Source organism: Rhipicephalus sanguineus, chromosome 1, assembly GCF_013339695.2.
Source record: "Rhipicephalus sanguineus isolate Rsan-2018 chromosome 1, BIME_Rsan_1.4, whole genome shotgun sequence".
NCBI lineage: Eukaryota > Metazoa > Arthropoda > Arachnida > Ixodida > Ixodidae > Rhipicephalus > Rhipicephalus sanguineus.
Window position 1 is genome coordinate 99,370,203 of NC_051176.1, and position 20,601 is coordinate 99,390,803.

Sequence of the window (20,601 nt, forward strand, 5' to 3'; positions counted from 1 at the left end):
GCTACAAAGAAAGAAAAAAAAGACGCACATTTATGTCTTTATATTTGACAGCTAACGAAATCTCGTTTTTCGCTCCTCAGATGCACGCGCGTGGACTCAATATTACTCGTCATTGCGTAGGAGTGAGGTGCGCTGTTTTCACGTCCGCCGAGACTCATTTCCTGCACATGTGTACACGTTCTGCTCAATCTAACCCTAAATGTGTCTGACTACAGACAGATCCAATTAAATCTAGACAGTGCGAAGCTCAAAAGTTACAACGGATCACATGCGACGCTTGTTTCCTCTAAAACGAGTCGGTGGCAACACGCAGGCTACCGCAGCTATCAGTGCGCCATGAGTAGCCACGTTCTGGGACACCACAACGTCGTGGTGGACAGCTGCTGGACGCTGCTTCCGCTGTTTACCCTGTCGGCTATGCTCGCTGCGATGGTCAACAAGAACAGTGCCTTGTTCTACGTGGCGTTTATGGACGAGTTCGGTGTAAGTCACCAGGCTGCCAGTTGGCCGATAACCATGCACGGAGTGGTGACGCATCTGACTGGTACGTAATTTTCTCAGTTATCTTGTGGGGAAGGGTAGACGACGTTGAAAAATTTGTAATCTGCCAAATTTGCTATACTCCCCTTTGGCATCGATGCGCGCAATCGGCGCTCCTTAACTAAACTCTGGGGCTGACTTCGGGCCACAAGAGCCCTGCTGCGCTTTCTCAAAACAACTGAGCTCTGCGACAGTGTGAGATTGCTCGACAAACTGTTGTCAAAGTTGCACACAGGATGGCACTCTCTCGCATGCTCTTCTGTAACCTCTCGTCTGTTTTCTGGTTCGCTACAAGATTTGCTCAACGTAAACTTCAACCAGATAGGCCGAATCGCCCCATTGTTGAATATAGTGGCTCGTTTTACTCCTCCGCATTACTTAATCCGGTAGTTCATGCAGGTTGCACTTATTGATTCTTTACCTGATTTAGTCGGTTGTTCAAACTTCTGTCACGTTTGCGCATCTACGGTTCAGGCTCGAATTTTACTCGAACATGAATATTCTACTGAGATCAGTCTGGTGCGGAAATAATTTAGGTTAGACTAATCGATTCGTGATCGTCTAAGTTATAATAAAGTTTACATCATGGGTCGTCTCTTGCCGCTTCCGTTTTCCACTACTTTGTCCGCCTCATTTCTGCGACTGAACGGCTTGACCACGGTGTATTAAACTGAGTTTGGAAAATGAACGTATCCCAAAAGTGTTCACACCACCGAGCACTGTTTTTTTAGAGCGCAGCTCTTAGGCGACCGTTCCTGTGTTGAGCGGCGTCGCCGTCGGCGTCGGTGGCGTAACCGAGCGAACGAGTATGTACCACAGGAATTGGGCAAGTCCCACTACCGTGTACAGCATGTGCGAGTGTCAGACAAAAATGAACACGGGAAAATGAGAGAGAGAGAGAGAGAGATAAAGAAAAAATAGAAAATAGAGGGAAAGAAACAGAGAGAGAGAGAGTGGAAAAGCAGTAGAAAGAAAGAGAAAAAAATGGAGAGAAATAAAGGGAATAAAGAGATAAAAATATAGAGACAGAGAAAGCAATAGAAAGAGAGCGAAAGAGATAGGAAAAAACAGGCACGAAAAAGCGAAAGAGTAATAAAGAGAAATAAAGAAAGACGGAGAAAGAAGTAGAAGAAAGAAGAAACGAGGACGAACGAGAGCAAACACGGAGTCGACTGGCCTCTAACCTCGCTTTTTTCCTCAGTCACGCGCGCTAGCCCCTCGGTCGGAGCTTGTGGGCATGCAGGGCTGGCACGTGCACTGCGGCTGGCTTCACTTTTCGTAACGGGGCTGTCGGCGTTTCGCTTGGTTCACGAAGTCTGCAATGCAGAGTGGTGTGCGTAGCACTCGAGCACTGGCAGTTTCTGTGGCAATATGTAACGAATGTTACATTGCTACAACTGTGGATAGCCAAAACTTCGAACACAGTTGGCGCTGCCCCAACACGAAGCTGCGCTCAGAATTCGCATGGGGGCGTCGGTAGATTTCTTTTTGGTGTGTCACTGGGACGCTTGAAGGATCCTTACACGTCAACTGCATCGGCTACTGTGAATAGAACAATGTTTTACTGTGACGCTGTGTCCCGTGACCTTATGATTGACAGCTATAGTGCGATTTCTTGCATTTGTTGACATGTCCATAAAGTTTTCTAATTCACGAATGACAGGGGAATGTGTCTTAAAGAAGCATGGCTACTGAAAGGTTGCAGCGCAAGCACGGTTGTGCTGAAGGAAAGACGTAAAAGCGAGGAACGGAAAGCAAAGAGGCACGCTTTCCGTTCCTCGCTTTTACGTCTTTCCTCCAGCACAACCGTGCTTGCGCTGCAACCTTTCAATATGCACTTTAACCAACTAGCCCAAATAGCCGTTCTTCTTCAAGCAAAGCTAGTTGAGGGAGTCGGTAAAGTTTCATCGTTAGTTTTTTGTAGACCGCGCCGCATGTAAAACCTCAGCGATGACGACGCAACACGAGCTCCATACTCACGACTCGAATTTTATTGTTAGTCCGAAAACGTAGAAACTGTGCTACCTTTCAAAATCCTTGGCGTTTAGTTTATTGAAAAGTTGCTGTGGGATGTGCACGTCAGTCAATTTTGCTTAGCTGTCTGACGTTTTATTGGTCTTTTGTACCGTAATATTTATATACTTCCTAATAAAATCAAATTGTTGCTTTTCAAACCTCTGTTCATGTACTAGGTGAATCATTGTCAAATCGTTTGGGGCACTACCACGCAGACAAACTTAGAAAAGGTCTATGTTCTTCAAAAGAAAGCTTTAAGCTTTATTCACAACTAAGCCAGAGATAACCTCTCGGCACAGCCCATTCCAAAGGTTTTTAGTATGTACAAATTACGCCTAGTTTGATATAAATATAAAATAAAAACTAATATTCAATGCTTAGCGAAGCAGCAGGACTAGCCAAATAGGTTTATGCGTACCCTTTTCGGCTTATGGAAATTGTCAAAGAAAGAACTTCACACATGAATGACAGTGCCCAAATGTTAAGAATTAATCTACCCTCTGTTTTAAATATTTTAGGAAGACATTGTGTTGATATTAATGTATGCCGTAAGACTGAGCTTCAAGTTTTTTAAGCTCTTTAAGCGAAGCTCTTAAAGCTCGAGGTAAAACGTCCTGAAGCAAGGTGTGAGTACGGGCTAGTTGGTATTCCATTTCAAATTGCGGTTACAGCGCAGGGGAAGACACGAGACAGGGACCGCATCGCATGCGGTTTTTATCGCATGTGTTGTTTTTCATAAATGCGCTTGTTCTTCACAATGAAATTTTAGTTGGAAGTCAGCGCTTGTCTTCGTCGGTCCCTGTCTCGTGTCTTCCCCTGCGCTGTAACCGCAAATGTAAAACGTCCGCCTTCCGCAAAAAAACCCTGTGCGCCGTTCGCCTAGCCTCGCATGCGCCGACGAGCAGCCGCCGCCAAGCCATGCCCACCGACGGAGACAGCCCACGGAACCGCCGCACTGAGTTTGCCTATGGCGTGGCACGTGCCGAGTACGAGCGACGAAAAGCCCGCGCTTATGCCGGGGGTTCCACAGCGAGGTTTCCACGTTAGTTTCTGGCGATGGAGTTTGGACATTCTTGCAATGTCTGTGACAGGCTGCTATTCGACTCTACTCGGCCTGCGCCTAGGAAGGACCTAGCATCAGCCCAGAAGGCCACGTTAAGCCTCTAAGATTGACCAGCTTCGCTTTTTTTTAAGCTTTGCTCGGGTCGTGTAAACTTCTTCATTTTTTTTTCAAATGAGGCTCATATCTGCAATTTCAAACGTGGAGTGGCCTTGATGATTATGTGTTGTAAGCGCATATTTCTTGCGTCTCTTGAGGACCGTACGGCAAATATGGGCATCTGGAACAACCGCAGCAAAAGTTTCCAACTACCAAAAAGAGGTACGCCGCAGGGATCGGTCATCTCACCGCTACTGTTCAACGTGGCCATGATCAATCTGCCAAAACTTCTAAATAAAATACCAGATGTGCGGCACGCGATGTACGCTGATGACATCACGCTCTGGACCACAGCTTTGAACATCGGAAGACAAGACAACTGCTTAAAAGATGCCGTAGATACCATCGAGAGGTATCTCCGAAACTGCGGCCTCCACTGTGCCCATGAGACGTCCGAGCACATTGTCCTCAAAACAAGAACTAGAGGCAGGCCTCCCATATACGAAGAGCCCGACCCTAGCGTCACCCTAAATGGGACAGTAATTCCAAAAGTCGAGACGCTATGAGTGCTTGGACTTCGCATCCACAAGGATGGATCGGGAGCGGCCACGTTACCGAGACTCCAACGGATACTCTCGCAACTCACACACCTCATCAAGAGGATCGCAAACCAACGAAACGGGCAAAAGGAACATGGCACCCTACGAATAATGCAAGCTCTGCTCACCAGCCGCATCACGTACGGCACGCCGTACCTCACACTGAAGACCGCAGAAATAGAAAAACTTAATATTATGATAAGAAAGGCAACCAAAGTCGCCCTGCTATATTACCCCCCCCCCCCCATGGCTTCTACTACACGTCTTCTTAAAATGGGCGTGCACAACACGTGGTAAGAGCTCGCCGAAGCTCACAAGAGCAGCCAGCTGGAACGACTAAAGCTCACGCCCACCGGGAGGTCGGTGCTCCGGTATCTCAACTACAGCGAGACGTACATCGCCGATGCGGACCTGAAAAAGCGCATCCCGCTGGACATTAGAGAGTCCCTCTCCATCGCGCCTATTCCGCGCAACATGCATCCCACATTCCACAAAAGTAGACGAAAGGCTAGAAGTGGCGCTATTAAACGAAAGTTCAAGCAAGACCCGGACGCCCGCTACACCGACGCGGCCAAGTATTCGCGCAGATACGCGTACGCTGTCAGCGTCGTAGACTCTCGAGGCCGAGAGTTAGCGTCGGCCACGGTCAAGGCACACAACTCAGAAGCAGCGGAAGAAGCGGCAATCTCTCTCGCCACAACCACATGTACAGACGCCACGGTATCTTCACCGACTCGCAAGCAGCTTGCAGGAATTATGTGAAGGGCCGCGTCTCAGCCGATGCACTTAACATCATAAAACGGCGAAGCACTCCACTCCCATACACCTGCGTAATAAGGGTGCCGGACACGAGGGTCTACAGAGAAATGAAGCTACCCATGCCGCTGACCGCGAGCACGTCAGCCGGGCTGTCCTCGACCCACAGGATACCCGACCCGTGGCTGAAGAGGTGGAGGCTGTACAGAACACTTATTCGTCGCTACTTCAGCACTACAGACTGGGGCGACGGGTGTATAGTGATGCAGAACTATCGATGGTACTATCGATACTATTGATAGCTGAGTCACTATCGAACTATCGATGGTGAAAAATACTATCGATAGCGCTATCGATAGTAAAAAATTCGATGGTACTATCGATAGTATAAGATCAACAGCGCGGACTCACTGCAGAATAAACTTGGTTCCCCGCGCGCATTGTACATAGGGGAGCCGGAGGAGCAGGCTCAAGGGCAAGAAAGTTGACATGCTTGTGTTCTTCACCAGAGTGCTTTGCTGACACATGATCATAAAGTAAGATTGTTCAGCTGTAGCGGAAAGGAAGCCTTTACATGTGGTGGGACTGCGCGGCTTCTAATTGATATTGCATTTTATGATTTCCAAATAAAAAAATATCAAAAAGTTAGTTTTAAGGTGTAGCTGGTTGCTTTCGGATACGAATTTATTGATGGATATATTCCGCCATTTACACTGCGAAAATAGTTAGTTTCTCTGCCGAAAATTGCTCATCAATTAAGCGAAGCTGGTAGTAGGCTATCGCAAATATTTTGGTAATATGGCCGGCCAGCAACCGCATACCACTATCAATAGTATTCACGTGGTTGTGACGGTGAAGAATGCTGCAGAAAGAATGGCAAATACGGAGCTCTTTATTTGGGCAAACTTGTGCCCAGAAAATCAAATCTCCAAATACAAGCGATACGCGCTGCGCACTGATAGCGGCGAGAACAGTCGTCGGCCGTTGAGCTCTCTCATCATCGGTGGAACGCGTCGTCCTTTATACATCAGTCATCAAACCTTCCAGCGTTATAACTGGTGCTCGGGTAAGCTCTCGAATGAACTTGACCATTCGCGCCCCGCCATGGTGGTCTAGTGGTTATGGCACTCGACTGCTGACCCGAAAGTCGCGGGATCTAATCCGGGCCGCGGCGGCTGCATTTTCGATGGAGGCGAAAATGTCTGAGGCCCGTGTACTCAGATTTAGGTGCACCTTAAAGAACCCCAGGTTCTCGAACTTTCCGGAGCCCTCCACTACGGCGTCTCTCATAATCATATCGTGGTTTTGGGACGTTAAACCCCAGATATTATTATTATTAAACTTGACTATTCGCGTCCGGTGCGTAATCTTAACAGAATGATCTCAAACAATTGTGAAGCTTCTGAAACATTATGGCGCCGTCTGCGTCAAAACGTTGCTAACAGTCTTTGTGGGTGAAACCCTAATACGTCAAAAAAAGCAATAAACACGCGTGGCAGTAATATCGCTATAGTAATATTAACGATGGTACTACCGATTGCACTATCGATAGTTTGTTTACGCTATCGATAGTTTCAAAAAAACTATCGATACTATCGATAGTCAATTTACCGATAGTTCTGCATCACTACGGGTGTGCCCTCCACCACATCCAAAACTTACTAATGAAGAAAGCGTGATCATCAGACGCCTGCAAAGCAACACACACATACCTGGAATATTAATGCACCGTCTCTACCCAACGAAACATAGCTTCATGTGCCCGCTGTGCAGCGTACCGGACACCCTGGCACATTTGCTCCTGGAATGCCTGTCCGTGTCATGTAAACCGCAGTATGCAACCGGAGACGGACGACAATCCAGCACCAAACACGAACGACAACCACCTAACCGAAACGTGGCAGGCCAAGCTCGCCCTCGAGGACCTGGAAGACCAGCGACAACTTGTCACCATGGCCAAGAGGGCAGTTGAAGCCAGAAGGTTCCTGGACTAAGGAGCCCTCCCAACTTAGGGTGATACCGAGCATCGCCCGGAACACTGTTTCGCAAATAAACGTTTGTTTCTCTCTCTCGAAGACAGCATGCGCACATAATCAATGTTTCTATTTTTCTTATTTGCACAGAATGTATATGCCGCCACTACGTAAAGACGGAACTAACAGGCTGGGAAGCCTAGTCAATCTCTCCTGAGCTTTTTCTTCCCATGCCCTATGCTCTGTGAAGGGTTATATAAATGAAATGAAATAATCGGCATATAAACGGGTAAACTCATCTGCGTGTCAAACAACATTTCAAATTGCTGACTGCTTCGAAGTACAGCGCGGTAAGAACCCGACACCGACAAGACTGCAGATCCAATTAATATTGTCACCTGGTAGTGACGTTGAAGAAGGCGGCAAGAAGACTGCGAAATACGAAATTCTTTATTCGGGCGAACTTGGGCCCGAAAAATGAGAGCTCACAGTACAAGCGATACACGCTGTGAACTGATAGCCGCGGGAGCAGTCGTCGGCCGTCGAGTAATCTGATCTGCGGTTAGGCGCGTCGGCATTTATACACGCGGCACCCAACATTCGAGTGTTTTTGCTAGTGGCCGCGCTAGTTCCACAATAAACTCAACTGTTCGCGTTTGTGCGCTCAAGCCTATCAGACGATTCTAAAATAATCGGGAAGGTTCCTAGACATTCGGGCGCGGTTAGCGAAAGACAGTGGTTATACGTGTGACGGTCGGTTACATCCAGAAAATTCATTCCTAGAAAATTCATTCCTTTGCGGCGTCTCGTTCGTGAAATCTCACTTACGTACGTGCCTCTCCTTTCTTAATCTGCTTGATCCTGTGAAATGAGATGGGCTCTTTACTCTATTTTCCTCAAGGTAATGAAATCACGCTGCATTAAAGACAGGCTTAAGCCCACACGCTGGCCAAAGTGATGCCCAAATGAATCTGGCTTCAGTCCTTTATTATGGAACATTGTCCTTGCACAGTGATATATCTATTCAAGATATTTCGAGGAATCTGTCCAGAAATCTTAAAAAATAAGGTAATACGTAATTTGCTCGTTGCCTTGATAATTACTTTTTCTGTAGCGGTATAAGTGACTAGGGAAATTAATTTCGTCCGTTAGAATGCATGGCAGCTGCGCTCGTAGGCGCTTCGGTTTCACTTTCGCCCGTGAACTTGGTCGAAATAGTTCTTCGCTACGCAAAAATTAGCAAATGACGCTTCTTGGAAATCTGAAAGCGAGCGGCAATGGGCTCTTCGCAGGAAGGACATCACTTCTTCCATTTGACCCGAACGACCGACTCCTCTAATTAAAAATGTTAATAATGTATATATATATATATATATATATATATATATATATATATATATATATATATATATATATGTATATATGTGTGTGTGTGTGTGTGTGTGTGTGTGTGTGTGTGTTTGTGTGTGTGTGTGTGTGTGTGTGTGCGCGTGCGTGTGTGTGTGTGCGCGCGCGGCTCTAATTACTTCCTGTGGTCTTCTTAATATGCCTGCCGCCTCAGAAGAAATAATTACGAAAGCGGCGAGCAAATATCGCATTTCCATTATTTTTAAGGATATCCGGGCACATGCCTTGGAACACCCGGTATACCTACGAGACTGGTCGATGTGACAACGAACAGCACGATCCTTCCTCACTGTTCAGTTCGCTTCATTCTCCCTGTGAACAAAGACGGACACGCGCAGCAGGTCGCACAAGAAAGCTTTGGCGGCTGACTTCGGCAGTGATCTTCGGTTGCTTCTCCCACAATTTTTATTACATGTAGGCACACGTAATGAAAGCACCATCCTTACATGGTTATAGGTGAGCACTAGCCTGTCGTTTTTACAGGTCAGTGCACCTGCAGAAAAGGTTATATCAACAAAACTGCCGAACAGCGATGTTGCAACAGATAGACGATTTGTTGCCTGCAGTACGTAGCACTCAAACCAGAATGACGCCAGCAGTGTAATGCGTTGTTCATTCGTGGTCTTTATAATATTGAACGGAATGATTGCGGAGGTGGCTGGGCACATGTGTCTCCTGCTAAGTGTTGACCGCAGAGCTGCAGCTGCGTTTTAGTTGAGGCAATCTTTGGTTCACAGCATTGCTTTGCAACCAATAACTTGCGATGTTTTCTCGGTAAAGGTGCTGCGCTAAGGCGGCGGCCCTTTGTTGCATAAATACGGAACCAGCTTAGTGCAGTTTCATCGAGCACTGATAGATGGCAAACATGCTGGGAAACCCCCCCAAAAAAGCTTACTTATTGATGTATCATGACGATGCTATATTTCACTGCTGAATTCGGTAAGTTGCCTAGCTGAGGTAACCCTCGTGTCAAAGTTGGCAACCTGGGAATGAAGTTCTATCAAAGTGCGTGTATTACTTTTATGGAGAAAACATATACTGTTAAAACACGATATAACGAAACCTGATTTCACGAAGTTCCCGATCTAAAGGAAACATTTTCGTTCCCCGGCAGGTACCCATAGGGTTCGATGTTATCAACCCGAATCGACGAAACTAGCTTGGCCACCAAACCCGATTTAAAGCAGGTTTTCGTGTGGTAAATGAGTAAGAAAGCGGCGATTTCTTTGTAACTTCGACACAGATGGCGCTTTCCGTCGGTTTACACGCTAACGCTATCGCGTTAAAGCGTAGGAGCCCTAGTTACGGCCCCAGCTTTACTTTGAAGAGGTTGCACTCCGAACGAATCGAACGTAGGTGTTCTGCATGGCAAGCAGGTGTCCTACCAAAGAGTCACGCCGGTGCTTAAAGGTGTTTTTGGGGGAAAAAACTATGTAGGTGTCATGCAGTGCGAGGAGTCGCGTTAACACATGTAAAATTGCGTGGCAGAAGAGTAAAATCGCACCAGGTGTTCACACCACCTGAACTGCACGACGTGTGGGTGGTTTAAATGACACCTATTACAAAGCGCTCAGGCATAATTAGCCATCATCACGATCAGCAGCAGCATCAACAAAGTGCGCAGCTTAGTAAGTGCGCCTAATGGCTCACGAATACGTAGCGGGCACTTACCTAATTCCCAAAATGACGAATTATGGCGCAGTGGGCACCTCGCAACTGTACTTTAGGTAGGCCTTCTAGGGTAATTTAGAAAGGGCGAAAAGTTCTTTTGCACGTGACACGGTTTACGTGTCCATCGAGAAGGCAACCCTGGCAAGCGAATGAGAAGACGATGCGAACGAGGCCCGATCACGCTATCGCATTCTACTCTCGAAGGCGGAGCTCAAGCGTCCTCCAAGCTTTTATTATTTTTTTAGCCCTCCACTAAAAAGAGCCTGAATAAAATTCAGCAAAACGATAACTACTAAACGAATACGCCGGGAGGTTTATAGAAAATCTATGACAAATAAGGAGAAGTACTAACCAAAATGGAAACGTTGAGAACAAGACAATACACAAAAAAACAACAACAAAGAAAAACAAATCGTAGAACGGCATTGTAACGTGCCCGGTGGAAGCCATAACCCGTACGTGTAAGAAAACGTAACGATTATGTGTGGTAGTTATACCTTGATGTGCCTGTTAGATTTTTTTTCCTTATAAATTTGATCTTGAAAAACAAACAAGAAAAGGGACTGCTTACATTAGCTGTGATGAGACGCCGGACTTCATAGCGTACGCCCCTCCGGACAGCATTACATATCCTGTGCAGTCGCACGAGCGTGCCGACGTTACCTCAAACTATAAACTTGTCTTTACAGTAGCGTCCGAAAGCATTCAAGCAGAGACCAAGTTGTATACCCAGAGTAGAGTGTATGGTGAAACTTCGCTACATATTGCTAAGTGCAGCAGACTAGTATAAAGAAGATGTGAGTGAATAAGGCCGGAAGGCGTGTTTCATCAGGTCGATACGGGTGCATGGGTGTTGCGATCCAGCAGCTCTTGACACCACGGCGAAGCGTAATGCATACGTAGTGCAGCCTACACTGGCTGCTCTTCGAGAGGTGAACATAGACTACACTACACGTGTCTGTTTTAAAGCACTATAAGCATTCCTTTCTGAATATGACGAAATCAATTTAAACCAACGCACACAGTACGCGCATTTCCACAGCTCCAACTGTCTCGTAAAAATCACGAACCGTTGGGCTAGTTGGTGTGATATTACCACGTTGAAGAGCGGAATAATTGCCGATAAATAACACACCGAAGAAAGGGATACAGGTCTGACAGGAGAGACGCTCATGACACAGTACTGACAGCGTCTTTCCTGTCAGTCATATGGGCCTTTCTTTGGTGTGTTATTCAGAAACAATTTTTCCTGCTCTTCAACCTAGAAATTGTCTCGTAAAACATTCTCGCCGAACTATGGAAAAAAGGAAGGAAACCGGAAGATATAAGGCAGGGAGGTTAACCAGAATACCATGTGGTTGGCTACCCTGCGATGGGAGAATGGTAAAGGGGAATAAAAAGGTGAGAGAGGAAGGAGGGAAGGAAGGAAATGAGTGGTGAGTGGTAAACTCGCTGACGCCTGCGGAACTGCACCTCTATAGTAGTAAGAGGCGTTCACACAAGCCCGTCGTCCTAAAGTAGCGCAAAAGTGTCTTCACTGCCCTGTCGCGTATCTACAATGTTCGCAATCGCCAGTGCAAGGCGTACTAGGGACATGTTATAGCAACGTTAAAATGGTAAATCGTTGATTACATGTCGAACACGCCCTTGAATTCCGTTATGGTCCAGGCGTACATCGTTCACTTAGAGTGTATTCTGCGCGTGATTGTTTCTTTTTATGTGAGGCAATATATCTTACCGGGAAATGACGGGGAGGGTTACTAAAGCCATTGAAAGCGTAATAATATACGTTTCGTGTTTTGTCGTTGCGTATCAGAGTCCGTGTGCTCTCTCATATGGATAGAAAGCAACCAAAGTTGGTTCTGCCGCATTTTTATAGCGATAGCTTTGCTCCTTCCCGTACAAACCCAGAAAACGATTTCGTGCACCTGTTTGGCCTTGAAGCTCAGTCACGGTCAATTTCTTCTTCTTCCTCCTCGTACTTGCGTCGCCATAGCAACCGTCATGAGCTGTGTCGGTTTGGTCTTCTGTCCCGCCTACCACTCTCCGTCGGCCGGCGAGAGCCGCGCGCCTCGATACCTCAACTCCTGTCACGTGGCTCCCGTAATAGAGTAATGGAGTAATAGAACTGTGGCTGCAGCTTTATTTGATTCCATTGCAAGTGCAGTTGGCGATCCTCGATTTGTAATGCCAACTTTCTTTGGCCCCAAAAGCTCTTTAAATAATTTGACCATAGAAAATAGAACATTCAGCTAGAAATGAAAAGTTGTGCGCTAACGTCATGTGAAAGTAAGACGTAAACATTCAAGGGCATGGTGTAACTGCGGGACAGAACTGACAAATGGAACCAGAATTTTAAGCGAATCCCTTCACAATTCATTGCTACGAGGATGCCTAAGAAATTACACAGATATACACAAAAAATATATCACACAAAGAATATTAGGAAGGCTCTTCAAATTCTGGCTGTTCCACTGCCTTGAATTCCTGCACGGCTCAACGATTTACAGCTACTATCTGATTAAAAAGAAACTGATACTTTGTTGATCGAAAAGTCGAGAAGTGTTTTGTAATATCAAATTTGCTCTTTGTAGAAGCCATGGCTTTTTTCTGATTACTCTTGACGATATCCTTGGATTCAAAATGAAAATATGATCCACTGTTGCTCACTGATTAAAAATTTTAGGAGCCTTGCAAAATGTCGCATGCGTCGAGCACGAACGCATGTATGGCAATGTTACAGTCGCACACTCTAAGAAAAAAAAGAGTATGCGCGACTCTTTTCGGAGAGTTCTGACTTGCCACGTATAGGACTCTCTTTAAATAGTCACGGTGACTCTCTTGGTGGGTCAGGGTCGGCTCGCTCTAGGAGAGTCCCCTGACCCTCTAGGAAGAGTGGAAAGACTCTCATCCGAAGGCTCACGTTACCACTTATAGGGAGTCGGACGACTCTTGCCGGTAACACTCCTACGGGGGTCAAGAGACCCACACCGAAGCGTCAAGCGACTCCACAAGTATTTTAAGCTACTCATTGGACCCTTGCTCTACTTTTGCGCGACTACTATTGAAAATAGTGGAGTATTTATTTTAAGCAAGTCCAATAATACTTGCCGTTCTGCCCAGCGACTGCAAAAAAAGAATAGTTCAGTTTTAGCATCATTTTAATAGAACTCGTCAAAACAACACATATTTTCCAGCAAAGTAATATAGAAAGCGCGTAAAGATGGTCTTTGATTTCCTATTAAGAAGTTTGGGTATTCCTCATTTACATGCTTCTATGAGTAGAGCCAACTAAAATGTGTGACTGGTGTGCATAGTGCCATATAGTGCAAAATTAACTGCAGAAATAGGCATCATGTTTCAATCTTTATTCCTTATGATTAAGAATAAATAAAAAAAAATGGTGACGGCTGGAGGCATCAGACTTGTGGCTTGCTAGGTTGTCGCTCCTGTTCAGCGTGAGCACCCTGAAAAACGGTATCTGAAAAGCAGAACGTGATATTATGATGAGAAAATGAAATTGCAGTAAAGGTTAGCGAAACCTACAAAATAAGTGGTTCACATAGACACAATGAAAGCTCACAACAAAACAACAAATGCAAACAGGCATGGTAAGGAGCCAAGTTTTTTGCCGTTATCGTGTAAAACACAACTTGCAAATAGTACCTTTTGTAACACGTCACTTGGCGACAAACTTGTAGCACAAGATGATGTGAGCCTCTTTTAAACAACAAACGAAATTGGTTTACGCTCCTTTGCGTGGGTGCCACTCACCTCTTTTCCGACGTCGTCTTGTCCAACCAAAAGAAATGTAGGACCGACTGCCTCGTTGACACGGCGAACGCCGCTGTTGATTTTCCCATCACGAGCGGTGAGGCGCCAGACCAACGGGGCACCTTCGTTTCCCCGAGTGTGGCTGTCAACTGGAGTGAAGAGGCGGCAGAAGTGATCCGGGATTCTGGGAATAACCAAAACACACACATTATTTGTATTTAAAATCACCCTTTGTTCAACACACCGTTATTGTACACACATCTGCCACGAGTGTTTCGTTCAAATTTCGCAACGAAAACAAATTTTCACGTAAAAGGCAGCGGGAACATCGTGTCGCAATACGCACTGGCTATACACGAATGAAAGCACTTCTTTTCTGAGAAATCGCTTCAAAATTTGGTTTCAGAATAAACACGGTTTTGCGCCGGCTTATTCCGACACCCAAGCACATCCTCCGGCAGTCAGGGGCACGCCGTGAGCGGTTACTGACCGCATGTTTTACGAACGTAACCCATACTCAGATAAACACATGCGAGTACGCGGGCCCGAACGACACCCAGCGCGTGCGGACGCCGTCTACGTCGAGATCAGACATGTCACATGCTAGAATTAGCACACATAACTCCCACAATCACGTACACTCACTTGATTCTGTTATAGCGACATCGCAGATGTTGGCAAACCATGAAAACAGCGAACAGTAAGGAAAAAAGTGCACGGCGGAGGGCGCAACGGGCGCCGTCGAAAGTCTCTAGCATTTTCGCCTTACCGGCGAGGCGTGTTCAACTTGAATGACTACCGAGTACGTTCTGCAAGCCACCGTACTATATCTGCACCTCAAACTACCGTCTTTAAGCCAACAAAAACCATTATATATAGCGCGTGTGAGCGTTCTGTACACAGGCTTTCTTTTTTTTTCACGTTCCCACGCGAAGAAGCACGCTGTACACTCAAGGTCGATGGAAATGTTATTATGAAGTAGACTAAAGTGCATCTCAAAACGACATCTTGCACCTTCAGTAGTGCTGACACAACGTGCGATCAGCAAGAAATGATCCTCGATAATTGTTTGCATCGCTCACTTTATGGGAGCTTGAACAGCAACGCGCATAACGGTGCCAACTCGTTAACTGACAGCTTTAGTTGGGCATCCGCAACAGCCCCGCGGACACAGGCTGCTGTTGGAAATGGCTGGCAGATAACTTCCGCAGAGCTGCTGCACACGCCCAGCTAAAGCTGTATAATTAGTGCCTACGAAAGCAGTACACTCACCGGTAACTGGCGCCCGTTGTCTGTATCCGCACCTCCATGAATATTCCGCCCTCCAAGCGTCACTTCGTGCACGGAGCCGGCGTCAACACCACCGAAGACGCGCATGAACATGAAACTGATGAAACTTCAAGACACGCAACCCGGGCTGTCAACGCAACCACGCAACGCATTCCAATAGACGACGACACTGAGACTGACTGAGACGACTGAGAGAGAAGCCAGAAGCGGCGCGCCACCCCGGCGCCAACCCCGTCTCCGTCGGCGAGCAACGCGCCACAACGGCGCCAAAGGGCAAGCGCGCGATATGTATGGCGTATCGGCGGCTCTTTCATGACGGAAGGCATTCGAAACGCGCTTCAGGAGCGTCCAGTGACTCCTTGCAAAATGTTAACTCTTTTTCTCTGCCTGTACCTTCCAAAAGGGGTCACATGGACGCCAGAAGAGGGTCACGGTTCCATGACCCTCTTTTGACTCTTTTTTTTCTTAGAGTGCAGAGGAGTGTTTTGAAGGGCCAGTTGGTCATGATACTGCGAGGAAACAGCGCAAAAAACGGGACTAAGTCGAAGTAAAAACCACACAAGCGCTGGGAGAAGCAATACAATCTCTAGGAATACAGTCGCAGTATTCCTAGAGGTTCAGAGAGCATTCGACACTATACAGGGTGCTTTTTTTAGACAACACAGATTTTTTTATAAGAATCCTATGACAGTAAGGCTCTTGTAGTTTTCGTACACGCACTCCACGTCGCGGCGGAAAAACGTTGATGCAGTTAAAATGACATTGTTGCCACTAATTAATAAAAACGCGTTCATTAACTTTTTAATTGTTGACTTGAGGGCAGGTGTTTATATAGAAAGTTGTAGTGTGTGCCAATTTATGGCATACTTATTTTTTACAAATCACAAAAGTTCGAGATATTCTTCATCGAATGTCAAGGGCGAAATCTAAACTGACCGCGCAAAGCGCGCACGAAGAGCGACAGTTCAGCTACGTCAGACTGGAACAACCCGTCACATGGGAGCGAAGAAATTTGAATGAAGGCGCGCCGCGCCCGTATGTGTTCCTGAAAACCTGCAAGCCATCTCACTGGTGCCCGCGCACCGCCTTATTTTCGCGCGTAGTGTTTGGTGCTTATCAGTTTCTTTCGAACTGTGCACAAAAAAACCGCGATATCAACCTCTTCTTTGTCTGGAAAGCATAAAACTCAGGGGCTGCTACTTCGGCGCTTCTTGCACACGCGCGAAACAGTCATTCGCACCTCTTTACAGTTTAAGAAAGAATCACATAAGCACCACCCATCGCACCCCAGACATTGAGCTGCAGGTCTACTTGGGTATTTCAGAATGCTTGCCGATTTTTCTGGCCAGATTCTGCTTCTGCGCGCCTTAATTCGAATTTCGTCACTTCCCTGTCACGTGTCGTCCCGGTGTTCCGCCGCACTTTGTGCGCGCTGGGTGCAATCAGTTTCGACTCCACCCTTGAAATTCGATGATGAATATCTCGAACTATCACTCTAAGCCAAAAATGGGAAACATGAGAGTAACTGCGGGTTTTAATCCTAAAGACCAAGTGTTACTCCCCAAAAAGACCAACTGGAACAAGATGGCTGACATGTCTCAAGGTGGGGGAGTAACCGTTTAGGGTTAGGTTGGAAGGGAGCAACAGAAGGACAAACGGCAACATTTGCTCTCGGCGCGCAACCGTTGCTCTCCTGCAGGACGCACCCTGTATCGGTCGATGCATGGGCCACATTTCCTTGCGGGCTGGCGTAAGGAAACTACTTTTTGTAAACTCAACAGAGATACGCACGCTAATAGGGACATTTAGCTTGTACGTATACTTTTTAACCTTACCGTGTTACCGGAACACATGTTTCAGAAAAGTTTTAGCTCCCCGTATGTAAACGTTTACGTAAGTACGTAAACGGATACCTTTACGTTTGAATAAACCATGAAATGGTGATGATAACTGCACTTCAATTATATTTAATTTAAATAAGATTGTATCACCGCTGCGGCAAAATCACGAGTGGTTTTTAGCGTGTACAGTATCCCGGTATACGCAAAGGGGTGTAGAATACCGAGTTATCCGACGATGGTGTCGCCATCTTGTGACGCTTCGTGCAACCATAGTATGGGCACGTTTGCTTTCGCCTAGAGTTTTTGAGGAAAAAAACGATTGAAAAGATAACTCATTCGTAATTATGCCGCGGCAAGGCATTTACACCAGAAGTAGAATGCACAATGTTTCTGCAATAACAATTTTTTGCTTGCCTGGTTCATCTTGTTCCCGCTAGATGGCGGCACCTATTCAGCCTGTCGGGGTATTTATGTCAAGGCTTCTCACGTGTTTACAGCTTCGGTATTCTATTTCAACTCACTCTAGTGACTTTAGCCGCTGAAACAAGGTGATCGCAATTGGCGCTCGCACTTCGGCTTATTTTTACTCGGCGGCTGGAGCCTCGGTAAAGCGGGTATCGCGAGTAGCCGCGAACGAAGGTGGATTTGCGAGATAGGGCTGTATACATGTAAAGCCAATCCGGCGAGTAGTTCACGTTCCGTAAAGGCCCGCGCATGCACAGATTCCTTCCGGCAACTCGTAACACGGTAACGTAAAGCTAAAAGCCACTAATACAAGCTAAACGTTCCTAATAAAAGGCATGGTTGCACTAGAACGCCAGCACCTGAAGCTGCTGTCGTCGCAAGCTAACTGGTGTGTTTGCGTATAACACTTGGCATAAATATATAGCCTGAGAATGTGGCAATCAAATGCGAAGCTTCGCGAGACTCCGTATATACTCCACGACAAAGAAGCGGTTGAGAGAAGTACACAGTTGATAGACTTTACATTTGCGGTTTTTTACTGAACGGCCGTCTCCAGTACAAATCAGCAAAAGCCCCGACTGCAGGGTTGCAGCAGAGATCACGCAACGAACACTTTTATTGCGATGCGCAGAAAGACTGACAGCGAGCTAATGCCGCTGCCCCCCCCCCCCCTCATCTCTACCTTGTCACTTGCTGATTTTGCTGGAGGGCAGCTATCGCAATCGGGTCCGGTAGTTTGACTTTGTGTTTAATCTCAGAGCAAATGGACGTTATCAGCTCAAGCTGTGTTGTCTTTTCAAAGGGGAGGTGATTCTTCCGCAAAAAAAAATTATTAATATTGATATTAATAATAATAACGATAATAAAGAAGAAAGCGCTCCTTCGGGCAAAAAAAAAAAGAAATTGCTGGCCTTTTAGCTAGCGCAAAAGGGCGCTCTGGCAAAGCCTGTGTTTTCGCGAGAGACTCATTACCCTGACGTTTTCAGATGTTTATACTGTTACTCTCGATTCTCTTTTGAACATCACCAATGGTTCTGCACGCCTATGCTCATTTCCTTAACGTGTCAGAACGCGCAAGGACCCGTCGGTGCATCACAGTTTCCTTTCAAACGGGGCCGTAGCGTGTGGTGGCTTAGACAATAAAGAAAAAAAAAAGCGTGTGGTGGCTTAGTGGTTAGCGTACGCGCATGGAGATTAAGGGGTCACGAGTTCGAATCCTGTGTGTTTGTTGCAAATTTTCTGAAATTTATTTCTGAGTGAGATGTCTGTATATCGTTTCTGCATCCAAACAAATATCTGTATAAACCTCAATATGCTCTGTAAGTCAATCAAAAACGAATTTTTTTTTGGCCCCAGAAGAAATTAAGGAGTAACGGGAAGGAGCATCCGTTGCTCCCTTGAGGAGTGTGGTGGTTCTTGGGCCCTCAGATGCCGGAAAACCAAGGCACGAACAAGAAACACATTTATCGACTTGACACACACAATTACACACACACAATTACACACGCTTTGTCCCACTGAACAATACAAATATCCCTCAAGTCTTAAATCTCAGAGTTTATAACCCACACGCGAGATGATCGGCTCGTCCTGAGGTATAGGCCCGTCGAACGTCACTCACATACCGCAGTCAGGTAGCGATGATGCCAGCACGAAGCGGACAGGTGCGTGGTGCTAAAGTGCCCGAACATACGACGACCTGCTCGTCGCGGAACGTACAGGCCCACGCTGACGACGGCCGACTCGGAGGTGGCACCACGGCCACGATCTCGGCTCGGGAAAAGGTCAGTTTGGGCGTGGCACCGAGGCCACGATCTCGGCTCCAGAAGGGGCCAGCTCGGGTTGCGCCGGAACCGCTTGGACGTGGCACCGAGGCCACGATCTCAGCTCCTGGCCCGCACGCTCGTTCACCACCGGAACAGCTGCTAGGCCCGGCCCGTGGTGCTTCCTCGTTCCCGGGACGCTCGTTCCTGGCCGCCCTCTCCCAGCCCGGCGACGTTCTCCAGCTCTCGAGCTTCGCGAGCGTCTCTCTCGCGCACACCGTCGTCGTCCTCTTTGGTTCCGTTTTCTACTTCGGTTGTGGGTTACAGTCTCTTACTACACTTCCCCCCACTTTCAGTACGTTGTTCCGCGGATAACGTTAGTATGAACGCGAACAACGGGACACAGCAATGGAAATGCAAATGCAAGCATTGCAAATAGTGCCGAGCATATGCAAATAGAGCCAAGGTTGCAAGTCTTCTGTCATTACACAAACACTGTTACTCTGTTCGGCACACTGTCACACAGAAGATAAGACTCGCTAATCGCACGTTTGATACGGCCGGCGGTGGCATATACGGTTTTATCCACCTGCATACCCCGTACACGTCACAACAAGGCGCGCGCACACTGCCGGCTCTGGTGAATAAACACTCGCCGACACACAGCACACACAACGCACGATTCACACCGTGGATGTCTAGTTGTCTTGCTGTCTTCACCTGGTCCTCTTTGCGCAGCGACACCACACCATGCTCGCGGTAGTCGTCCGAGTTGGCTGAGAACTAGGGCTTGAGAAGGCTGAGCTTAGAGAATGGGTAGAGAAAGAGTGTGCCCTAGCTCGCGATGAACGCGCACGGGAAAGAGAAGAAGCTAAAGAAAGCGCTGAGCGGCAACGCCTACTGCAGGAACAAGAGCTCAAGATTTTGGAGCTGAAGCTTAAACTTCAGGAAAGCGCGGGACGACAGTCAACCGAGGCTAATGAACCAGGGGGAGCGACCTCGAGCGTCACCTCGAGCACTACACGTGCACCGGAAATATATAGCCCTCATAAACTGATACCGCCCTTTGACGAAACGCGGGACGATCTCGACGCGTACCTACAGCGGTTCGAACGGGTCGCGACGTGCCAAGGGTGGCCCCGTGAGAAATGGGCTCTTTCGCTGAGTCTGTGCATGACTGGAGAAGCCCTAACTGTGATAGGCCGGTTAGATCCAACAGCTGCGTTAAACTATGACCAGCTAAAAGCGGCGCTACTGCAGCGGTTTCGGTACACTGCAGAGGGCTATCGGGAAAAATTTCGCAAAGCGAAACCCGAAGACAATGAGTCCGGCCTGCAGTATGCTTCT

The 20,601-nt window shown here is 47.1% G+C and overlaps 1 protein-coding gene across 1 annotated transcript in view; it reads left to right on the forward strand.

Annotated features, from left to right (window-relative positions):
- The first annotated feature begins 319 nt into the window (after window positions 1-319).
- Window positions 320-20,601, forward strand: part of LOC119394384 (uncharacterized) — a 38,532-nt gene continuing 18,250 nt past the window's right edge. Inside the window, exon 1 of the mRNA XM_037661685.2 lies at window positions 320-544. Within this exon, the coding sequence (XP_037517613.1) occupies window positions 337-544 (208 nt within the window). The 5' untranslated portion in view covers window positions 320-336. The remainder of the gene's footprint in view (window positions 545-20,601) is intronic.